At 35.6% G+C, this 22770-nt stretch overlaps 3 protein-coding genes and 2 pseudogenes across 4 annotated transcripts; 2 read left to right on the forward strand and 3 right to left on the reverse strand.

Annotated features, from left to right (window-relative positions):
- Window positions 1–253: 253 nt before the first annotated feature.
- Window positions 254–3651, reverse strand: LOC143591055 (protein HOTHEAD-like). Its single transcript, XM_077071374.1, has 5 exons — window positions 3304–3651; window positions 2569–3210; window positions 1072–1469; window positions 456–991; window positions 254–362 (listed from the first exon to the last, which is right to left on the reverse strand). The coding sequence occupies exons 1-5, from the start codon at window positions 3401–3403 to the stop codon at window positions 311–313; spliced, it is 1728 nt and encodes a 575-aa protein (XP_076927489.1). The 5' UTR covers window positions 3404–3651; the 3' UTR covers window positions 254–310.
- Window positions 3652–5365: 1714 nt separating this feature from the next.
- On the reverse strand, window positions 5366–5671 carry LOC143592054 (uncharacterized). The gene has a single exon (XM_077072073.1). The coding sequence runs from the start codon at window positions 5669–5671 to the stop codon at window positions 5366–5368; it is 306 nt and encodes a 101-aa protein (XP_076928188.1).
- A 7434-nt stretch (window positions 5672–13105) lies between these two features.
- LOC143592063 (uncharacterized) lies at window positions 13106–13456 on the reverse strand. The gene has a single exon (XM_077072077.1). It carries the CDS (start codon window positions 13454–13456, stop codon window positions 13106–13108), a length of 351 nt encoding a protein of 116 aa, XP_076928192.1.
- Window positions 13457–14867: 1411 nt separating this feature from the next.
- On the forward strand, window positions 14868–16990 carry LOC143592832 (putative pentatricopeptide repeat-containing protein At3g15930 pseudogene; annotated as a pseudogene).
- Window positions 16991–19202: 2212 nt separating this feature from the next.
- Window positions 19203–22085, forward strand: LOC143592839 (sorbitol dehydrogenase-like; annotated as a pseudogene). Its single transcript, XR_013145996.1, has 6 exons — window positions 19203–19293; window positions 19388–19455; window positions 20033–20267; window positions 20358–20648; window positions 21152–21339; window positions 21715–22085. The product of XR_013145996.1 is annotated as a sorbitol dehydrogenase-like (transcript).
- The last annotated feature ends 685 nt before the right edge of the window (window positions 22086–22770 follow it).

A 22770-nucleotide genomic window follows, 5' to 3' on the forward strand; every position in this document is an offset into this window, starting at 1 on the left:
TAAATATTTTTTAATAGTATTTCATCGTATTATCTTATCAAGTTTAAAACCGAGATACAAATTCCAATAGAACCCAACTAGAGTTTGTCTTCACAGTTGTAATAAAATACATCTTTACATGTACTTAACTGTCTTTAAATTTTAATGATTTAAATTAAAAAAAAAAGTAAATTATGATAACAGATCAAGTACTTTTAAACCTAATAAATAAAAAAATCAAAAAGGTTTATAGTAGTAGATGTAATTAGTTAAACCACCTTCACTTAAATATATAGTATAATATAACATAAATTTGAACATATTTCATTTCCTACTTTCTTAGAATTGCCGATCTTTCCCCTAGCATTTTAATCCCCGTATACCTGAAAAATAATTATAAAAAAAATTAGTTTGTTTGCTTTCTTTTCTTAAAGTAAAGTATAGAAAAATAAAAGAATAATATGATTAATAAATACCTCCCAAGCATCATCATAGTAGCTTGAGGATTTGTACCAGGAGAATTCAAAAGAGTTGAACTATCAATAACACGCAGTGCACCGACACCGATAACTTTATAGTTGTGATCAACAACTCTAGCGACTTGACAACCTCCGTGATAATGCCATATAGTCATCACAGTGTCTTTGCAATATTGCTCTAGATCAAATGGGGCACTCACATGTCTAGGTCTCAAATTCAGAGGTAAAGCAACCATTAGAGCAAGCAAATCTTCGACCGATAGCAAAGGATCACGAAAATTTAACAATGGTTTCGATTCCAACACCTTTACAATGGTTTGCATGCCGTCAACACATGATTGAAGGTCTCTAGGGTCTTTAAAGTAGTTAAATGTGACTTTAGGGTTATCACTTGGATTTTTAGTATCAAGCTCGAGCTCACCAAATGAGAGTGGACCCATCACCTTTTCAAGGATCAACCCGGCGTTAAGTCCTGATAGATCCAAGTTGAAGCGATGTCCGATAATCGATTTTATCTTGTCAAGACTTGTGTTCTGAAATACATATTAAACATATTAACTATATACTTCTTGGAAATGTTGTTTTTAAAAATGTGGACATGTCACATTAGTACATTACACACCTGTTTAGCAAAAAGACCAAGTTTTGAACCCAGTTTTTCGAGCAATGGCAAATTAATACTGGCACTGGCAGTTTCGACAAAGCTCCCGAATCGGGTAATACCCACAACCTCAATCAGTGAAATCTCTACAGGTTGGCGTGAAGGGACGAGTACTATATTCATTGGGTTATCAGATAGGCCTTGTCCAACCATGGGCTGATCCAATAGCACCTTGATTCCTTGGTCTATTAGATGTTTGGAAGGCCCAATACCACTCAACATCAGCAACTGTGGGCTACCAAGTGTGCCCGCGGATAATATAACTTCATTAAACATTGATCCTTCACTTAAAACTGCCACATGCTTGTTCCCTTGCATATCCTCGTACAACACTCCTGTAGCTCTTAGCTCTACATCATTATAACAATACAAATATTATACTGCAATCTAAATGCATATGCTAATTATATTTACTAATATATGGTTTAAAGCTAAACGGGCTCGAAACTGCTCAAAGTTTATTTTATAGATGTAAAAAGAACCTGAATCCAATGATCAAACACGAAATAATCAGGATGGGCATTCAGGTAGAATATATGATATGAGATTCGTTTAACATTTTTTTCCTGTAACCATTTTCCTTTTATATTATACTAGGGTGTAATACATGGGTGGTTAAAAAATATAACAAAAAAGTTAAATTTAATAATATACATAATAACATATAACTTATGGATTCATAAGATATAAATAATTAATAATAAAATTTTACAATTTATAAATATCTAAAATCTCTTTGAATAAAAACACTTGAAGTTATATCCGTAACTTTGTTAATAACTCTATAAATGGTAATATTATTAGCATATATTTTAGTTGGCTACTTTAGTTAAGTAACATGTGAAATTAAGAGTAATATAGTTTTAATAGTATAGGTAGATTTTTCTTTTCTTTGGGTGAGGAAATAATCTACCATTTCACTAGTTTAAGTTTTTATATTTTTATTTTCCTTGGTGATGAAATTATATAAAAAAAATATTAAAATTGTTAATATTGTACAGATTTGACTATTTGGAAATCCAAACTGATATACCCAATACATGACCAGTAATTACGTGACAAACACTTAACGCTGTTGGACATGGTATAAGACATGATTTTACAATCAGACGAGATTACCATAATCACATTTTCATCACTAATCTTTTTTCATGCATTTCAACAATCTATAGTTTTCGTTTGAAAACTATAATTAATTGATCTTATAGTTGAATTGTTATTAATCACACCTAACATGTTAATTATTTATGATTCTTTTTATGAATCGGAAAATTGGAGGTCCATTAACCCAACCAGACATGTTTCGACCCATACTAAAATGGATAATTTGTTTCAACAACGTTTTGAGAAATTGCACAAGCAAGAGGTTAATGCCAGTTAATGCCATCTACTACTTACTATCCATATGTAATATATGTATATGACGAGTGTAGAATTTAATGTTGTTACCATTGGCTTTGAATAAAATTTGGTGCACCGTTGCATTCAAGTGTACAGTAATGTTGCTTGGATCAGCATACTCTAACAAATCGGCAGCCGTGTGTCTCTTCCCGTCCTCGTCAAAAATGCTTCCGCCAACTTTAGTCCCGTATACATGTTCATAAGTGAACCCATTATTCGGCAGCACTCCGGCCTCCAACAGCCCGTCTTTCACCGCATTCTGCCATGCCAACACCTTTGGCTCAAACACAACCTTCTTTTCCACCCACTCGTACGCCTCTTTCACCAGGTTCGGGTCCCACCCTGCTTTGTTAACAAAGTCGGGACTCGCCCTGGTGAAAAAACCAGCATTGAGTGCGGACCCACCGCCCAGAACACGAGCCCTGTGGTTGACCACCCCGTCTGTGGACACGAACGTCTGAGAGGCTGACGTTGGATCGAGGTTTGCTAGTGTGTCGATAAAGCCGTTAATGTGGTTGACGGATGGGATGTTGTATGGTAGATCGCCTCTTTCGAGGAGTAGAACATTTGCGCCTTGTGAAAGTGTCGCAGCCAATGCACATCCGGACGTTCCACCGCCGACTACAATGTAGTTGTACGATGTGGTCGCCGGGGCTTGAGTGGCGTCTTTCGCAAATGTGGAATATGGAGCTGTAGAGAAAATAATTAAAGTGCAAGTAACATATCAGAAAGGGTTAACGGCGTAGCTTTCTCTCGTTTGAAGTTAATAATATATATAAGTACCTTTTTCGGAGGTTGAAGTAGAAGCAAAAATAAAGATAATGACAAATATAAAAGAAGATGCATGAGAAATAACGGAGGTCCACCGATAGCTGAGATCCATGGTGAATTTGATTGATGTTAACAAATTGAATGATGTAGAAATGTGAATTATTATATGAACGGGAAGGATGGGTGGATGTTGACTATAAAGGAAGTCGATGAACAACCAGACTTTATTCTAGTGATGACACCATTCATATTATGTAAATTAAGGCAAACTTAGCAACGTGGTATACACACGTAATAATAAATGCAATATACTTTTAGTTACGATAAGGTTAAAATATGGTTAATTGAATAAAATCTTGATAAACCATAAGTTTATTCTAGTTACAATTTCATTTTATTTTAGGTGTTGGGGGGGGGGGGGGGGGGTAATTCTCTTGGAAATTCTAATTACATTAATTTTTTGTTTATTTTTATCATTATTATGTTAAATATGTTATTAGCTAAGACTATATGTAGTGCTAAAGGTTTTACAAAGAATCGTGTACCTTCCCTCCATGTTGGCATGTTCGCCTGTCTCATCCCTATCTTTACGGGTGACACTCATCTCTCTCTCTCTCTCTCTCTCTCTCTCTCTCTCTCTCAATGAGACAAGAATTGATTAACTTCAATTCCTTCTCGGTCAGTTTTGGATTCACTCAAGTTATACCATGCTGTACATACCAATCAAAGGTGCACATCCAAACAATCCAAAATCAATATGAAACAATGTAGGTGAATCTGGATCGTATCGATCGATCTAGGCCAATGGTTTGAAATCGGTTTGGGTATCTAAACTTGAAATATGGTTTTAAAATCGAAGTGGGGATGAAACCGATTTGAAACTAATCTGATCCGATCCGATATGATTTTCCTATGGAAACTAGTTTCTATACCGATCCGGTTAATAGGCCTAACCAAATTTGACTTGATCCTAACTGATTTCCAAATCAGTTTGTTTTGGCCCAAAAGCTAGTTTGTGCACCACTACTCAAGTATAATATACTCCTACCTGGCCCACATAAAAACCATAGCAAATTTTGGGCTTCTCATAACCTAAGGTCCAAACTAATCTTATATCTTATAGGCTGTTTGCAAAAACTATTCCTCCACACAAAAATCAAAAATGTGTTTATAATCTTGTTTTTAAAAATAAGAGTGGGAAAAGTAACTCAATGTATATGTTATTTCTTGAATAAATGTTAAAATATATTAGTGTAAAAGTATCCATCGTTTACGGCTAGGACTACTGGGGTATATAATCTCATTCGCTCACCAAACTTTCGTCTCTCAGTGTCAGTGTCGGCCAAAGTATGTTGGCCATTTATTGAATATTTTTGTTACATATTTGTGTAAATAGCGGGACCCATTTAAAAATGTTAGGATAAATGTAACAAATGCATTGCTCTTGATTGTCTTTAGAAATGATGGTCGAAGTTTGTAGATAAAAAGTATGCACGAAAAAAAAGAAAGAAAAAAAAAACCCATTATATTACCAAATAGTGGTTTGATGACCCGTGTCATTACGATAATACACCTACTGCGGTACTTGACCAAATAGTGGTTTGATTATAAAACTTGCTAACAAAGGTCATAAAACATAGTTATTGTGGATTTATAATTTAAACGTTTGAATAATGAATTTAAGACCACGGTTTAACTTTAAAAACATCTCAAATATTTATCTTTTATTGTATCACTTAAGCAAAATCTATTGATTCGATATTTGGACTAGCGCCATCTAATAACTTTATGATAATAACAATCTTACATGCATCATTACAAGTATATTCCAAGAAAAAAAAATAAATAAATAAATATAACAATAATAAAAATTCATCTATATCCAATCAACTGTAAATATTTCAAAAACAGTATCATTTATCAAGTTCAAGGTTTACATAAAAAACACTGCCTTCATGTACATAGGAAACAGGTTTTCGCTTTTTAACACATAATCTAAACTATGTTAATATTGATGAAAAATAATATGAAATAATAAGCATCATCTATTTGATATAAAGAAGTAAAACTTTCTCTAGTTACGTGGACTAGAAGGGGTGATCTTGATCACAAGCCCAGGAAACACATCATCCGGGTCATGGATATGCGGGTTTTCTTCGACAATAAACGGGTCACCGCACTTATCACTGATCGTGTGTAAAGTTTCACCTTCCCCGACAACATAAATTTCGTCGCAGGTTTGACCAACGACGGGATTAATTTTATTGAAAACAGAGTTGTCGTCAGAAACCGATCCTAATAATACGAGAAGTGCGACGTATATGATGCAGTACAACCGAGCTGCGTCCGCGTAGCTCACCGTAGCAGTTGATGAAGCCATCGGACTGATCAGAAAATATTATTATGAATTTGTTATTGTGGGATGATGGTAATGATAATATTGGAATTGGATAAATTAATGTGTATATATAGACAAATGAAACAGGGGAAGTTAGTTGGGCCTGTATGTGGCGTTAGAGTGTTGGGTTCAACGACCTGGTGCCGTACTATTTTGTTATTGTTGACTTGCCGGTTGTTATCTTTAACGACTTATGGTTATCCCCAAAGCAAACGGCATATTACTAAATCCATGCTTTTCTTTTATTTTAGTAGGTTTTGGACTAAAACCAAATTGAAACTGCTAGTTTTGAATATTTTGAAAATCATTGGGTTTCGATTTTTTTGGGTTGAATCATTTTATTTTTATTAAGTAATAACTATATATGATTATACGTTTGGTCGAAAATATTTTAGTCACATAGATAATTAACTTGTACATTATAAATTATTTTAAAAATATATATAATTAAAAACTAAAATCTATGGTTTGCTTTTCTCGATTTTCACTATATGTAAAATCCAAACCGAAACATAAGTTCAATTTTAGGAAAACAGAGAACCAAACCGCATGTCGCCGGGGGGGGGGGGGGGGTCTTTTCGACCGGAAGAACCACTTAGTCACTCACTAGCTAACCAGACTAGTGAAGGCCTATATGGAAGTTTTTGTTTCGGTTTTTTCAGTTTCATGTAGACTCATACTTGTTTTCGGTTTCTTTTATTTATTTTCTTCTATTGGGTAGTCTTGGATAAATGATTAAATGGTGTATGCAACGCCTTTATACTTTCTAAAGCAAGTTACCATAAGTAAGAAATGCTTTAATGCAAGACATTCTATGCATATATGTGGTGTTGCTTGGAATATAAAATTCATGTTCTAGAAATGATGTTAATAAATGTTGGGAACTTTTGGTTAGTTATACCAAAAGAGGGAACTTATGGTCAATTATCATGAATGATAATACTCGAATTGTTTAAAGAGTTGTTAAAAATGTTTAGAACTAATTAGACGGATGCTCCTTGTGATTATATCACACCGCTACCATGGATAAGGTGAGTATCATCCTAGTTTCGTGGGTGACGCCATATGCTGTGGTTAACGTACAGTTACCATGGGTGAGACATGTTACTCTGATAAACACAACTCTAGGATTGTTTTCCATAATATATATTGTGTGGCCAATGAAACATAATACGAGAGCTTAATTATGAAAAGAGTGGAATGGAGTACTAAAGAATGATCTCATGTGAGAATGCATAGATGTGAAAGAATGACCAAAGTAAAAGTGTTATACGACAAAGTAAATATATGATTGTTGGATACCAATCATACCATTGCTTATGAATGACAATCAAATTACACATGTCCATGTTACAACTTATTATTTATGGAGCCTCAGGTTTCAGTCGTTTAGACGATATATAAAAAGTTTCGAGAGAATCACTTGACCCACACCGTAAGCCTTTACATGCCCCCCGACTAAATCAAGTTCGGCTCAACTCTCTTGCAACCCTGGTCACACGTTAAATATTTCGGTATGGATAGAAACATATTATTTGTAGTAAGTTACTGATTCATATAACTTTATGTTTGGTTTGTATATTGTAAGATTAAAAAAACATATTGTATGAAAAACAAAGGAATATAATTAGAAGAATAAAAACTGTAAAACCTGATGGCTAAGACACTTTAAGCCAACGTTGCATGCTCATTCTACCGGTCCAAGTCCTAAAAGGTGCACTCACCTCACCTAGCTATATGGTTGGTGGAAGTCTTAATCTTTTTCTCATATCTAGTTAACTTCAACATTTGTACAATTTCCATAATTTGATAAGAAAATTCAACTTTATTATCTCTTTTGTTTTCATTAAAGTAAAAAAGTTAGGAACAAAAGGTAATTAAGTAACAGTGAGTCATTGAATTATGTATGTTTTAAGTATTTTCAAAGTGACAGGAAAAGATTGCGTGAAATGAATGAGCAGCCAGCCTCCTATCAACAAATTGACCAAAAATAGTTTTATGGTTTATCTACAAACGTCATAAAACACGATAGGTGTGCCTTTGCCCACGTGTTTGTTTCTTTATTATTTCGTAGGAGGATACTATGTCGTTTTCATCGAAGTTAATTCATTGATCTGAATTATGTTGGAACAAGACTAAAAGAGAGAAAAAAACAAATTAAGAGGCTGATTAGTTTTAAATTATTATTATTCTTATTAAGAGTCGTCGTATAATGAATAATATGATGAAAGTTGACAAAGTTGTTGTGGTGGGGTGGGATCTGGTGCCGCCATATTCGGCTCAATCCAGATTTAATACTATATAACCCATCAAAAAGGAAAGTACAATAGAATTATTACATAATATTAATCTTAATACGGTCGATGAACTGATTACGGGTATGATATTTTTGTGAGTTGCTGGCATTCTTTATTGGATACAGAGAATGTAATCAATAATTTTAAACTACTTTTTTATCATCATCAAATTAAAATTGAATGCAAGATTGTTTGGATATATACACACACCAAACGTCCAAACATAATGAGTGTAGTAATATGCATAAGCTTTTGATCAAGCGTCAATTAAAAAAAAAAATCTTGTGAAAAAGTGGAAGATCCATGTTTTTTTCAGGGGACTTAATTAAAGTTTGTGTGGGTGGTGGTGGTGGTGGTGGTTGGGGGGGGGGGGGGGGGGTGTTAGATTTTCGGGCACGCAATAGACTAAAAAAATTTGTGTGAAGGAAACATCCCTAATATGGCTTGTGAGAGTAAACATTATGCAACACAATTCTATTCGTTAGTGTTAAGTTTGTTTCGGAGTTTAGTAACCCCATTCATTAGTGTTAAGTTTGTTTCGGAGTTTAAAATTTGGATATTGTCATGGTGTTAGAGTTTGTCATTACATGGGCTATTGGTATCTTATCAAGATGGCTAGCTAGGTTACTTCAGTTGTAACATCTCATCCAATCCGAAAGGATTGACATGTCACTTTTCAAGATGTTATTCATGGAGATGCGGATTGGGTTAGATATCTTAATAATCGTTAGTCTATTACTAAGGGCGGACGGGGCGGTGCGTGGTGGCCTCCCCGTCACGCGTGATGAGAAAACCCACACCGCCGCCGCTCCCATGGTCACGCGCAAAATGGTATTTTGCGTGATGGCCATCACGCTTGGTGGGGTGTGATTTCCAAGAAGAAATGTAGCCGTTGGGTGGGGATCTAGCCGTTGGAGGGGGGTTTAAATAAAAAAAAACAATATAAAACCAAAACAAAAACATAAACCAAATCCAACTCAAAAACACTCTCAAACTTCCCCTTCATTCATAACAAAAAAATATGGAATTTCCGAAACACTTGATGCCCTTAGACACCAATAGGTCTTCGGACGATGACATTCTCGAATGGTTCCCGTTGCTATACAAAGAACTTGAAGGCTCGAGCCGTCCAAAGAAAAAGGTGGTGGAGCGTGATCGTATACATGTCCATGACGTGCTAATGAACGACTATTTTGTGGAGGAGCCGAAGTACAACGACGAGACGTTTAGGTAACACTTTCATTTGCCGAAATCTTTATTCTTAAAGATTGTAGCCGACGTCGAAGCAAACGAAGAATGGTTTCAAGAATCTTACGACGCGAGAGGCAAACGAAGTTTTACGCCGTTTCAAAAATGCACACCCGCTATTCGTCAACTAGCGACAGGTAACCTACCCGACCAATTCGATGAATACTTACAAATGTCTGAGAGAACTTCACGTGAATGTCTACAATTCTTTTGTAACGCGATTATAAAATTGTATGCCAAAGAGTTTCTACGAAAACCAACAAGACACGACATTACACGTCTTTACGCCGCACACGAGGCTAGATGGCATTTTCCAGGGATGTTCGGTAGCATCGATTGTACACATATCAAATGGAGAAATTGTCCACGGGAGTTGCGAGGGGCGTATGTTAGGGGTGATATCAAACGACCGACCATCTCACTAGAAGCGGTTGCGTCAAATGATTTATGGATTTGGCATTCTTATTTTGGTGTTCCTGTCTCAAACAACGACATCACTGTTTTGTACACATCACCGTTGTTTCAGAACGTAACAGATGGCACCGCACCTTTTTGTCCGTACTTTGTCAACGAGAGATATTACAGACGTGATTACTATCTTGTCGACGGTATCTACCCGCAATGGCCTGTTTTTGTGAAAGCCTTTTCGTTTCTTGTCGAGACCAATGAAAAGGCGTTCAAGAAGTTGCAAGAATCGGCAAGAAAAGATGTCGAGAGAGCTTTCGATGTTTTAAAGGGTAGATGGTGCATACTCAGTCGACCGGTTCATGCAATGAAAAAACCCACGATCTCTAACTACGTGTATGCATGCATCATATTACACAATATGTTAATAAAAGAATATGGAAATGCAATTTCTCCAGATTGGGTACCGGATCCTCCGACTCATGTTCCCGTTCCCGATGATGTCCAATTAGACTTGCGGGATGAAGATATTCATCATCGGTTGAGATGGGATCTTGTTGCGCATATAGGTTCTTTAGGTTTGGAATTTCCGGATTCAGACGAGGAGTAGACGTTCGTTGTAACTTTTATTTTTTATTTCTAAATTTTAAGTTGAATTATGTTATATTAAACTGTTATTTTTATTTTTAAGTTCTATTAAATATTGTTTTAATTTTTAAAGTTACAAAAAAAAATAAAAAATTCCATCACACGCCATCACACCACACCACCACCCATAATAAAAAACCATCACATGTGATGAAATTTGGGTTGGTGATGTGGCACAATATAATTGGGTGGGGTGTGTGATGAGTGATCACACCACATCCACCACCCCTCCCCCCCTAAATGATGTGTTCTCTTTGCCAACACATATCAATTAGAGCTCTCAAAACTCAAAACCAACGCTTTTTTGTTAGATTGTTAGAATGAACTAGAGTTTTACCCGACACGTTGCGCTGTGGCAAGTCGGTAAAACTGAGGGGTTTTAAAATCGATGCCTTATCGATTCCAAGTGTTAAAGCGTTAAGTCAACGTGAATTCGGCCGGCTTCGGTTATGTGCGTTATTGTACCGGAACTAAAATAAAAAATAAAACAAAAAAATAATAATAAATTTGAGGTGGACCAATGGGGTAACGTCGGTTGGTAAAACATAAGCGTTGGTAAAACCTGACTACTGTCGATCCCGGGTGATGAGGCGTTGAGTCTACGCAAATTCGGCCAGTTTCCATTATGTTCCTTACGGTATCGGAACTAAAAAACAAAATCATCATTCGGTTGGTTTTTGTTACGTTCGTTACGATACTGGAACTAAAACAAACATGCTCTACGTGAAATTGGTCAGTTTGCAACATATTTGTTAAGGTACCTGAACTAAAAAAGAGAAAAAATATATACAAAACAAAACAAAATTGACATTCGATTGGTTTTCTTTACGTTCGTTACAAAGCGAAATTAAAACAAAAAAAAGAATTCTTGCACCAATAACGTGTAGCCAAGTGGCCCAATAACGTACTTGCGGCAGTAAAACTCTTAATTATGTTAACATATTTAAAAAATTACACGTATCAAATAAAAAACAAAAAAGAAACCGAAAAATGTTTTCAAAGAAAGAAGTTCTCACAACAAAAGAGTAAATAAATTCCAAGAAATTTTTTGGCGTTGGATGGGGCTTAAACTTGCATGGTTTTTTTAATTTCCAAGCATTAAGAATTCTTAAAACAACCACACATCAAGACATCACAATTAGATAAGTATCAAAATGATTTACATAAAAACAAAACAAACTGATAAAATAATATAAAAAATCTTTTGTGTCACCAAAGTTCTTAATTATACTATATATATAATAAGCAGACTAACTATTATGCATTGACATATATTGTATAGAATACCATGGATTGCGTCTCTGGCACATGTGGTTTTCATAAAGAACACCTGTATAGACACGATAAGACCTTTTAAGTAAAAAAAAATGTGTTATATAATGTTGCATATTTTTAGAATAATTAAAATTAAGACACTATGGTACATAATTTCTCTTTCTTTGTACATAAAACGTATCACTATAACTGGCATGCTCAAACCACCAAAATCAATTGTTAAACGAGTCATTTTCATGTTTGATATTTGTGTTAATCGCGTCGTCTCTAAATGAGTCATTTTCATGTTCTTCAAAGATTGCTTTTATGTTAGGTGCCTAGCTCTATCCTACCAAAAAATACCAGTACAAAAAATGAGTGATACTCTAAGCTATATACCATATCAATTATATATGTTCGGTACCAGTACTATCGTAAAACCGAATACAAATGATACAAAATTACCAATCCTAAACTTGAAGACAACATTCGAGCCGGGGAACTCACCGGAAGCAGCCTCTCTATCCCCATGGGGTAGAGGTAAGGCTGTCTACATCTTATACTCCTCAGACTCTACTATAGCTTTGCTATTGGTGGGATATACTGAGTACGATGATGATGATGATGAAACTTGAAGACAACATAGTTTATATAATACGGCATTATCATATAATTATGGCAACATGACATCAAGGTCAACGTACAGGAATTAAAAATTATTAGATTATTATGATTTCCATGGCCATCAACTATTTCAAACCTATGATATTATTCATTATTCAATCATTATATGACTCATTGTCGCTGAAGAAAAATCGAGAAGAGGAAAGAAAAATGTAACTCTAAAATAGTAGAATGCAAAATATATTTGCTAGTTGCTACACATATATCTCATATTAACAACTAACACTTTTTCTATAAGAAAAAAAGACAAGCTTGATATAAAACCACCCCAGGTTAGAAAAGCCTAACCTAAAAACAAATAAAAAAAATTTAAACCACTCTACACAATTCAACATAAACTTACAATTAAATCAACATAATTAGTTACTACAAGACCATCACAATAAAGTGATAGGTAAATGGTCAACAAGTTGCGCCGCAACCTCTTTTTAAGTAACGAAGTCAATCCTACTAAAAACGTTAAAAAAAACTCCGAAACAATCATATCAAAAAGCGTATCATTTTGAGAACCAAAGATGGTGCCACACTGCCACTAGTCTTTCCTAACAGTTAATACTTAATAGCGCCTTAGAATCGAAATCGAATCTTGCAATCATCCTCGTAAACTTTAATGGCTAGAAAGAAAAGAATAAAACTAAACGTTGCAAATTACTTCGCTGTTTTGTTACAACCTACAACAATTGATCGTGGCTTGAGTTGATATTCCCAGCCTCAAATGATAAAACTGTATGTCTGTATTCAAGTGATCATATATTTCGTATACATATATAAATGCAAAATAAATAATAACTAGTATAGTACGATTTCAATTCTCCACATCTATTACACATGATCGAGGGAGTCCAAACTTACAAACCTAAAAACAATACAAACAAAATAGCTACTGTATACCAGAAGAAGAAGTAGAAGGGGTGATCTTGATGACTAGACCCGGAAACACATCATCCGGGTCATGAATATGCGGGTTTCGTTCGACTATAAACGGGTCGCCACACTTGTCACTTATGGTATGAAGTGTTTCCCCCTCCCCCACCACGTATATCTCGTCGCACGGGCGTATACTCATCACACGCACCCCGTTTCCCCCTCCTGCGGTGGTGCTAACGGAATAGCTATAACCGTGATCATCTCTAAAAGCTCCGGTGAGCATAAGAGCCGCTAGTGCAAGTGCACAATAAAAAGAAAGAGCATCTGCTATTGCTAGTGATGTTCGTAACGCTTTAGTATTCATGATTTAATATTTAATATGTGTGTGTTAATTAATATGTATGTGTGTATGTGTTGCTTTATATAGTGGGTTTATGGGGCCAACCGCAACCCACGTTTGACCAAAAAAGTGGGGTTAAGGTGTTAAGTTTCAACCATAAACGGATGAACCACTCAACCACAACCACAACCACAACCACAACCACTATGGTTATGGTGAAGCCGGTTCTAAGATGGGACTGGTTATGGGTTGTTTATTATTATCTAAATAAAATAACTAAACCGCTATGACCTTTTCTTGATGTTTTATAAATTAGACCAAGTCTAACTAAATAAAGAACGTGAATGATGGTTAAGTATATAGGGTCAATGGAGTTTATTGGACGGGAAGACTGGGCTTATAGATTGTCAATTTAATGGACCTTTTGCTACAACATGTCCAAAATAGTGTCTTTCTCATATGACTTGGTGTGGAGGCACAAATTATAAACAGAGAATCCCAAAGAAAATGGTAGTATGATACACTATTTGTTACTTGATGAATGAAAACAGTATATGAGGACCTTTGACGAATATTGTCATATTTTTTTAGTTATAAATATTGAAACTTAAAACATAAATGAATGTGAAAATTAAAATAACTAGTATTTTACATGTTTTATGCTAAATTCAATAGATTAGGAAACCACTAAAATTAGGAAAAATCTTCAGTGATGAAATTAGAGCCCTAATGATTCAATTTGAGTCTGTCAATTGGTTTGTTAAGGTCGCTCGAGAGCTTTCCGTTCGCTACTTATGGGCTTCGTAACTTCGCTTGTTATTAAAAATATGTTTCTATCGTTTAGACATTTTCTTATATGTTTTTCACTATTTACCTATTTTACATAAAAGTTTGATAAGTTTAAACAAGGACTAGATATATGATTGTTAAGAAACAAATTATTTTTAAATGACCAACGAATAAAGCTCAGCTACCCAGGTAACCAGTGACAAAAGGCGTTCCCATACGCTTGTTGTCGATCACTGGTAACGTTAGGTGGCCTAAACCTACAGTCTCTTGTACCAGAGAAACCTGTTGACCAAAAACCAATTGCTTAAGATCATATTTGAAATTATGAAATTTGAGTCTCCCGCTCAAATATTCACTTCTCCAAACAGCTCATTGTCGAAGAAACATATTTTTATTTTACTATTTTAGCATAAAAGTATTTAAAATCCATTTTGTTTACATCTTTAGACTTTATCAACCACAAATACAAGTGACATTTTATCACCATATTACAACGTTGTGATAAACACAACACCACTACTCTTCCATTTTACAACGTGTGATACACATAAACCCTTCATCAACCTGTCATTAATCAACTAGTGACCTACTTTTCAAACCGACCAAGACATAATAAATTAATTACAGACGCCTAATTATTATCTCCTGTTAATGGAGAAATTAATTTTCATTAAACAACTTCACGCTAGGCTCATCAGAACCCACCTTCACACTAACCCATCATCAATACTTCCCGTAATCCAATCCTACTCGCTTCTTCCAAACAATCTACACAAAACCCACTTCGTATTTAACCAGATTGAACGACCCACGTTGTCAATTTGGAACAATGTGATACGATGCTTCACGCAGAGCGATCAACCCGGTTATGCACTCCACCTGTTCGACGAAATGCGTGACAGAGGATTAAAGGGTAATAACATAACTTCAATCCATGTTTTGAAAGCTTGTTGTCGTGTTCGAGATTCTGGGTTTGGCGGGAAAGTTCATGCTCATGTATTTAAGATGGGGTTTATGTCATATCTTTATGTTAGCAACTGTTTGATCCATATGTATGCTTCGTGCGGGCGGTTGGAGTGTGCGGATAAGGTGTTCGATGAAATGCGTGAGAGAGATTTGGTGTCTTGGAATTCGGTTATTTGTGGGTATAGTCAGTGTAACAGGTTTAAGGAGGTTTTAAGTGTTTTTAATCGTTTGCGTGAGGCGGGTTTGATCCCGGATTCGGTTACCATGGTGAAGGTTTTGTTAGCGTGTATAAACGTAGGTGACAAGAGTATTGCAGAGTCTATGGTTAAGTACATTGAAGATAATAATATTGTGATCGATGTTTACCTTGGGAACACGTTAATTGATATGCACGGAAGGTATGGTTCGGTGGAGTTGGGACGAGGGGTTTTCGATCGAATGAAGGAACGGAATATGGTTTCTTGGAATGCAATGATCTCGGGTTATGTTAAAGCCGGAGACTTGATTGAGGCGAGGAAGTTGTTTGATTTAATGCCAAAACGGGATGTTGTTTCTTGGACAAGTATGATCACTGGTTACTCGCAAGGTGGTCGGTTTTCTGATTCACTGAGCCTTTTTCTTGAAATGATGAAAACCGGTATCAAACCTGATGAAATCGCGGTTGCCAGTGTGCTCTCTGCTTGTGCTCGTGTAGGGTCAATAGATATGGGCAAATCTATACATGATTACATTCGTGAAAACAAAATAAAACAGGATTTATATGTTGGAAATGCTTTAATAGATATGTATTGCAAATGTGGTGCAATAGAGAACGCACTCCAAGTCTTTAATGAAATGCCTAAAAGAGATTCGGTTTCATGGACTGCAGTCATTTCAGGGCTAGCCGTGAATGGAAATGCCATTTACGCCCTTGATCTGTTTTCCGAGATGTTAACAGAGAACGTGCAGCCGACTCATGGAACTTTTGTAGGGATATTGCTTGCGTGTGCACATGCTGGCATGGTAGATAAAGGGTTAGAATATTTTGAAAGCATGAAAAGGGATTATAAATTAGAACCACAAATGAAACATTACGGGTGTGTGGTTGATCTGTTGAGCCGATCGGGTAATCTTGATAGAGCGTATGAGTTTATGGTTAAAATGCCGATAGATCCGGATGTGATTATATGGAGGATATTATTGGGCTCTTGTAAGCTTCAAGGAAACATGGTTGTAGCTGAAATTGCAGCCAACAAGCTTCTTGAGTTAGATCCTAGTAATAGTGGGAATTATGTTTTGTCATCAAATGTGTATGCTGGTGTTGAAAGATGGGATGATGCCATGAAAATGAGAGAATTGTTAAAGGAAGGTGATGTGTTAAAACCAACCGGTTGGAGTTCTTTACATCCAAACAGCTGAATAAAATAAAGATGGATAATTGCATTATACTAACAAATATTTTAAAGGTTTAACATACAAACTGATGTTCGTATCATGATCTTTCAACATCTTTGAGGCTCCAAATGCATGTACAGCCAGTATGGTCACAAGGCCTATGTGTCCCGCCCCAAAGATGGAAACTATAGTTTCGGGGTTGACATTGGCGTATTTCGGGGCTTCATATGCATGTGCAGCCAGCATGGTCACAAGGTCTGTGGGTCCCACCCCTGAGATCGAAACGCCAGTATCTGGGTTGAAATTGAAATTGTCACGACCACAAACACCATATGGTTCACATATGGCCCCTTCTTTCAAGCTCATATTATTAGGCAACTTGAACACTCGATTTATACATGATGGACAGCCTAATTCAAGACGAAACTCACATCTTAAACTTGTATTTAGATAATTAGATTCAAGTATATGTTTCACCTGATTGAAGAGCTCTAATGGTTGGTGGAGAGGCGGGATAACTTTAAAACATTTTGCACAAGTTATGGCTCGCATTCTTCTAAACATTACAATTTTGGTAGAATGAAAAGATGGAATCTATGACCTGATTATCTGTGAAAAGATGTACGCTTGAGGATGAAAGGATTACACACAGGCGATGAAATTCGGATGTGATTTAAAGTTTTCTTCGGTTATTAGACATAGGTCACACTGTTATACTTACATGATGTGGATAATGAGACAGTGAAGGTTATGTATGATGATGATCAGTCGCCTAATGAGTCAGCTTTTGTGATTGTAGCTTTAGAACTCGGTTTTTAGTTTTACAAAACAACCCAAGCAAGTGTTTCTTTTATAGAGTTAAATCCAAATTCCAAATCCAAGAAAGATGTTGAAGGGTCATGTGAACTTTTTAACATCTTAAATTCAATAGTACAAGAACAGCTTAGCATACATGATTTCCTATTCTATGCTTTTAGTGTTTTAATTAATCAAATTTCATCTCAAGTATGGATATGATTTATAATTAACTATGAGAATGGGTTCCTTGTTCTCCATTGTCCAATGAACCTTCATCTAACCCTATAAACTTCTTTAATATCATATGCATATACATAATATATACCATTCTCTGTTAGTTATCAAACGAGAAAGAAACGATAGAGAGAAGAATTTATCAATCAATGCCGTTTATCTCATTAGATCGACCACACTTAGTAATATTATCTATGAACGTATTAAGCAATATAATAGAGAAGTATGCAAGTGTTCGGCCCAATCAATTTATCCATTGATTATTTTTTCAAATTAGGTTGTAGGATCGAGCTGGCTTAGAGAATCCACAACGGGTCTCTTTGTGTTGTGTCTCGATGAGGTAGCACAGGAGCAGACCTTAGGTGTCAGATTAGCACAATTGTGGCGCAAGTTTGTAGCATTTGTTCAGTGAGGAAGTCCGTGAATTTGGACCCGCAAAAAGAGAGAGGAGGTTGTCCCCACTATCTAATCACTCCCTCAAGTCCATGAAAACTCAAAAAAATTCCACTTAACAATATTTTTAAATAATTTATTTTTTCATGTTTTGTAAGTAACACACAAAAAAAAACCGAAAAAATTTCTTTGTATGTGGGTCGACTTTTAAATTGGTTCAACAAACGCTTGCATGTGTCTTGAATAGTGTAATTTGCATGAATTTAATGAACGTTTAACACCTATGTCCGAAGTCGATCCACGTAAGTTTTTCTTTTAGGAAAATCGGATTTTAATAATCCCAATTATTCTCTATCGGCCAATAATAATTTCAACTAACAACGTGATCGGTGGTAATCCCAACTTTCAATTATGTTGCCAAACAATCCTAGTCTAACGAATTACACGGTGGCGGTGGTTGGTGGCGTGAGATGATGGCGATCTTGGTGGATGCAAGTGATTAAGGTGCAGATGTTGAAATGTGAGGATGAAGATGTATGTATCTATGTATGTATTTTATTTTTATAGACTAAAAATAAAAAGGGGTATTTAGGATATTTCACATTAACCTAACAGAATATAGCTAACAAAGTTAGTGATTCGTTAGACTAGGATTGTTGTTAGCAACATAGAATATAGCTAAAAAAGTTAGTGATTCGTTAGACTATGATTGTTGTTAGCAACATAGTTGAAAGTTTGAATTACCACCGATCACATTATTAGTTGGGCTTATTCAAATATTATTTAAGTTGAGCTTTTTCAGGTTTCACAAGTAGTTGTCAAGTTATTTTAATAATTTTATTAATATGATTAATGAAGGTTCTGGGTTCACTGTTGTAGTGTGTTTGTTGTGAAGCTCTGAGCAGGGCCTGCACAAAAGTATCACGCACACACTTGATATACACTACACGTGTAAACCACATCATCTGATCAACATCATCGTCATCCTGTTGAAAGGTGGAATAAATATAGTATTTTATTTGAGTTATCCAGTCATACTTTTTATTGTCATCACATATTAATAAATTATCAATAAACACATTATCAAATAACAAAAACCATACCACAATCATCATATCATATTGCTGGTGAGTGAAGTTGTAAACCAATACACAGAGATATGGGTAAGGGTGGAAATAATAATAATAATAATAATAATAATAATAATAATAATAATAATAATGATGATGATTCAGAACAAAACATGGCTGCTTGGCTGGTGGCCATTAACACTCTCAAGATTCAGCCCTTCAATCTTCCTCCACTTGGTATCATAACCTAACCTAATATTCTTCATATATTAGTAATTAATTAAGTATAAATTGTTTTTAATATAAGTATATGTTTATTGGATTGATTTAGGGCCTCATGATGTGAAAGTAAGGATGAAAGCTGTGGGTATTTGTGGGAGTGATGTTCACTATCTCAAGGTCTGTTTAATTTCTTTTATGTTAATTCATTATATGCAAACACAACCTTAGGGTTCCATTTCATTGTATTCCCTTCTTATAATGATCATGTGTTGGATAATCTTAGTATTTAATCTTGATGGTGTTGAGTATTTGATTAATAGTATCAAAAAGTTATAATTTTTGGTATAACATGGGGCTGCTGAATCTTGAATCTTAATGGTGTGGAGTATTTAATGATAAATATGAAAAATAAAATTAAGTTTTTCCTGATAATCTGGGGATTGAATCTTGATTCTTGATCATGTTGAGTATTTGATGAATAATATAAAAAAAGTTGAGATTTTTGAGATTATCCATGGATTCAATCTTGATTCTTGATCATGTTGAGTATTTGATGAATAATATAAAAAAAGTTGAGATTTTTTAGATTATCCATGGATTCAATCTTGATTCTTGATTATGTATTTATTAATTTAAAAGACATAACTCTTAGGTATATGGTTCTTCAACCATCAATATAAAAATCAATATTTTTAGTAAACACAAAACTAGATACACAATTATATAGAATCTAACCAATTTGATTACTTTGCAGACGCTAATATGTGCGGATTTTATAGTGAGAACCAATGGTTATTGGACACGAGTGTGCTGGTGTGATAGAAGAAATTGGGAGTGAAGTGAAACATCTAGTGCCTGGTGATCGTGTAGCTCTCGAGCCCGGGATTAGTTGTTGGAGATGCACTCAATGCAAAGAAGGCCGTTACAATCTTTGCCCCGAGATGAAGTTTTTCGCCACTCCCCCGGTCCATGGCTCTCTTGCAAATCAAGTAGAGCTTATTATTATATTATTAATAAACTTTTATTAGTTTCTTATAAGTTTGGTGTTAAAAAGGTATGACTTTTTTTATAACTAACAGGTGGTGCATCCTGCTGATTTGTGTTTTAAATTGCCCGAAAATGTGAGTTTAGAAGAAGGGGCAATGTGTGAACCGTTGAGTGTGGGTGTGCATGCTTGTCGGCGGGCTGAGATTGGGCCGGAGACGAATGTGTTAGTCATGGGGGCCAGGCCCATTGGGCTTGTGACAATGCTGGCTGCCCGGGCTTTTGGTGCTCCAAGAATAGTGATTGTGGATGTAGAGGATAGCCGGTTATCTGTGGCGAAAGAGCTTGGTGCGGATGAGATCATCAAAGTTTCCACTAATATTCAGGTCTTTTTAATCCTTTAAAGTTACATGACTTTTAATGGTTAATGATATTTTGTTACATATGTATTATGTATATACAGAATGCCAATCTTGTTTGGTTTACGGTTGGTGGGTTGAATTGTTTAAACGGGCACAACCTGTATTTTTAATTGTGTCAAAGGCGTCAACCTCGGGCACAAACACACTTAAAGTCGTGTAACTTCAACACGGCATGCTTAACACATTAATCTAAACAGGTTGGCGGGTGATAATCAAGTTGTAAACATGGGGTTGCGAAAGAATGAGTTAACGTGTTAGTGGGTTGACCTATTTAACTAAACGAGTTAAACATGTCAACCTGAACACGACCCGTTTAATTAAACAGGTCACCACAAACATGACCCTTTTTCAAATGGGTTTAGATATTCCAACCCAAAGCCTTATTATTTTCATGTCATGCTTTGGGTTTGACTCAGCTGGTTTTTAGTTTTTAAACTAATATATATTTGTTTACTTTTTATACTTAGGATGTGGATGGGGAAGTGGGATTAATACAGAAAGCCATGGGAGGTGGAGTGGATGTGAGCTTTGACTGTGCGGGTTTCAGCAAGACAATGACTACCGCTCTGACTGCCACTCGTCCTGGTGGAAAGGTTTGTCTCGTGGGAATGGGCCACCATGAGATGACGGTCCCTCTTACTCCGGCAGCCGCCAGGTAACTTTATTATACAGGAGGCTGTTATACAAACACTACCCACAAAAGTGTACACTAGTGTGCATGTCACATCATATAATTCGTATGATGTCAAATCAAGTTTGCACACTAGAGTCTGTCACATCATACATGCTTTATGATAGGAAGAAAAACATCACACGGGTCGTATAATCTGCCTCTCATATGACCTATATGACTATTTTTTGCATGTCATACGATTCATATGAATATTATATGGCCGTATGACAAGTCAGTGGTGCCTAAATACCTAAATAGTAAATAGTGTTAGTGGTAATTCTTCGGACGCAACTATTAGAAACATCTTTTGCCTTTAGAATATAATAATTGAAAATGAATGTTTTTTGTTTCATTCAGGGAGGTTGATGTGGTGGGTATATTCCGGTACAAGAACACATGGCCGTTGTGTTTGGAGTTTCTCAAAAGTGGAAAGATTGATGTGAAGCCATTGATAACTCATAGATATGGTTTCTCACAGAAAGAGGTTGAAGAAGCTTTTGAGACAAGTGCACGCGGTGGTAATGCCATCAAGGTTATGTTTAATTTGTGATTATAGAATAAGAAGAAATAAGAGATTGGGTTGAAGCAAGCAAACAACTTTACTTTTAAAAATATTTGGTTATGATATGATGTTATATGGACATTGCATCTGCTCATCTTCACTTCATATGTTTGCTTTAGGTTAATGCATCAACAGTAATACTTATAATGATATGTATAGTTGTTAAGTGTAGTAGATAAATACAAGCGCACAAAAGAAAAAACACCGGTCCTCCACCGATTCTAACTAGTTTCATAGTTCCTGGTTCTGACCAGTTTTAGGTTGTAACCGAAACGTGCACTTTTAGATGAATGTATATGTAAACAAACCCCCCCCCCCTGGCCGGCGTCTCTTGTTAAACTTTGAGCGGGTGAATCAAGAACACGAGCACGAGATTTGATCAACACACGATCGACTCTTTATTAAGAAAACGACAAACGAGAAAAACTTAATAATTAACTTAACACAATGAGCGTAGGGTATATATAAGCCCATGGTTTCAATCCTACACTAATTCAAATACATTATTTGAATCCAAAACAAATAAGATTAATATAAAATAAGACTAACTTATATTATAATAATAAACTAATTATTATATTAAATATTCTAGGAGCTTCCAATCTGGTTTGGTGTTGGACATGTTTAACATCTCTCTCCTAACTTCGTCCCCAACTTTGGTTGGACGTCTATTTTGCAACTTTAGTCGCGGCTTATATAGGTGAATCCATGGATGGTCACTGTTGACTAGAAAGTCTCTTTTTTTTAAACATATTTAAATCATTCGCTTTATAAAACAAAGTGACATGTCACAAGCTCATTTATCGCATCTCAACACGCACATTTACGTGTTTCGAACTTGAATTGACTAT

Source organism: Bidens hawaiensis, unplaced genomic scaffold, assembly GCF_021521415.1.
Source record: "Bidens hawaiensis isolate Kalapana, Puna unplaced genomic scaffold, B.hawaiensis_p1.1 tig00001685_1, whole genome shotgun sequence".
In the NCBI taxonomy this organism is placed as follows: Eukaryota; Viridiplantae; Streptophyta; class Magnoliopsida; order Asterales; family Asteraceae; genus Bidens; species Bidens hawaiensis.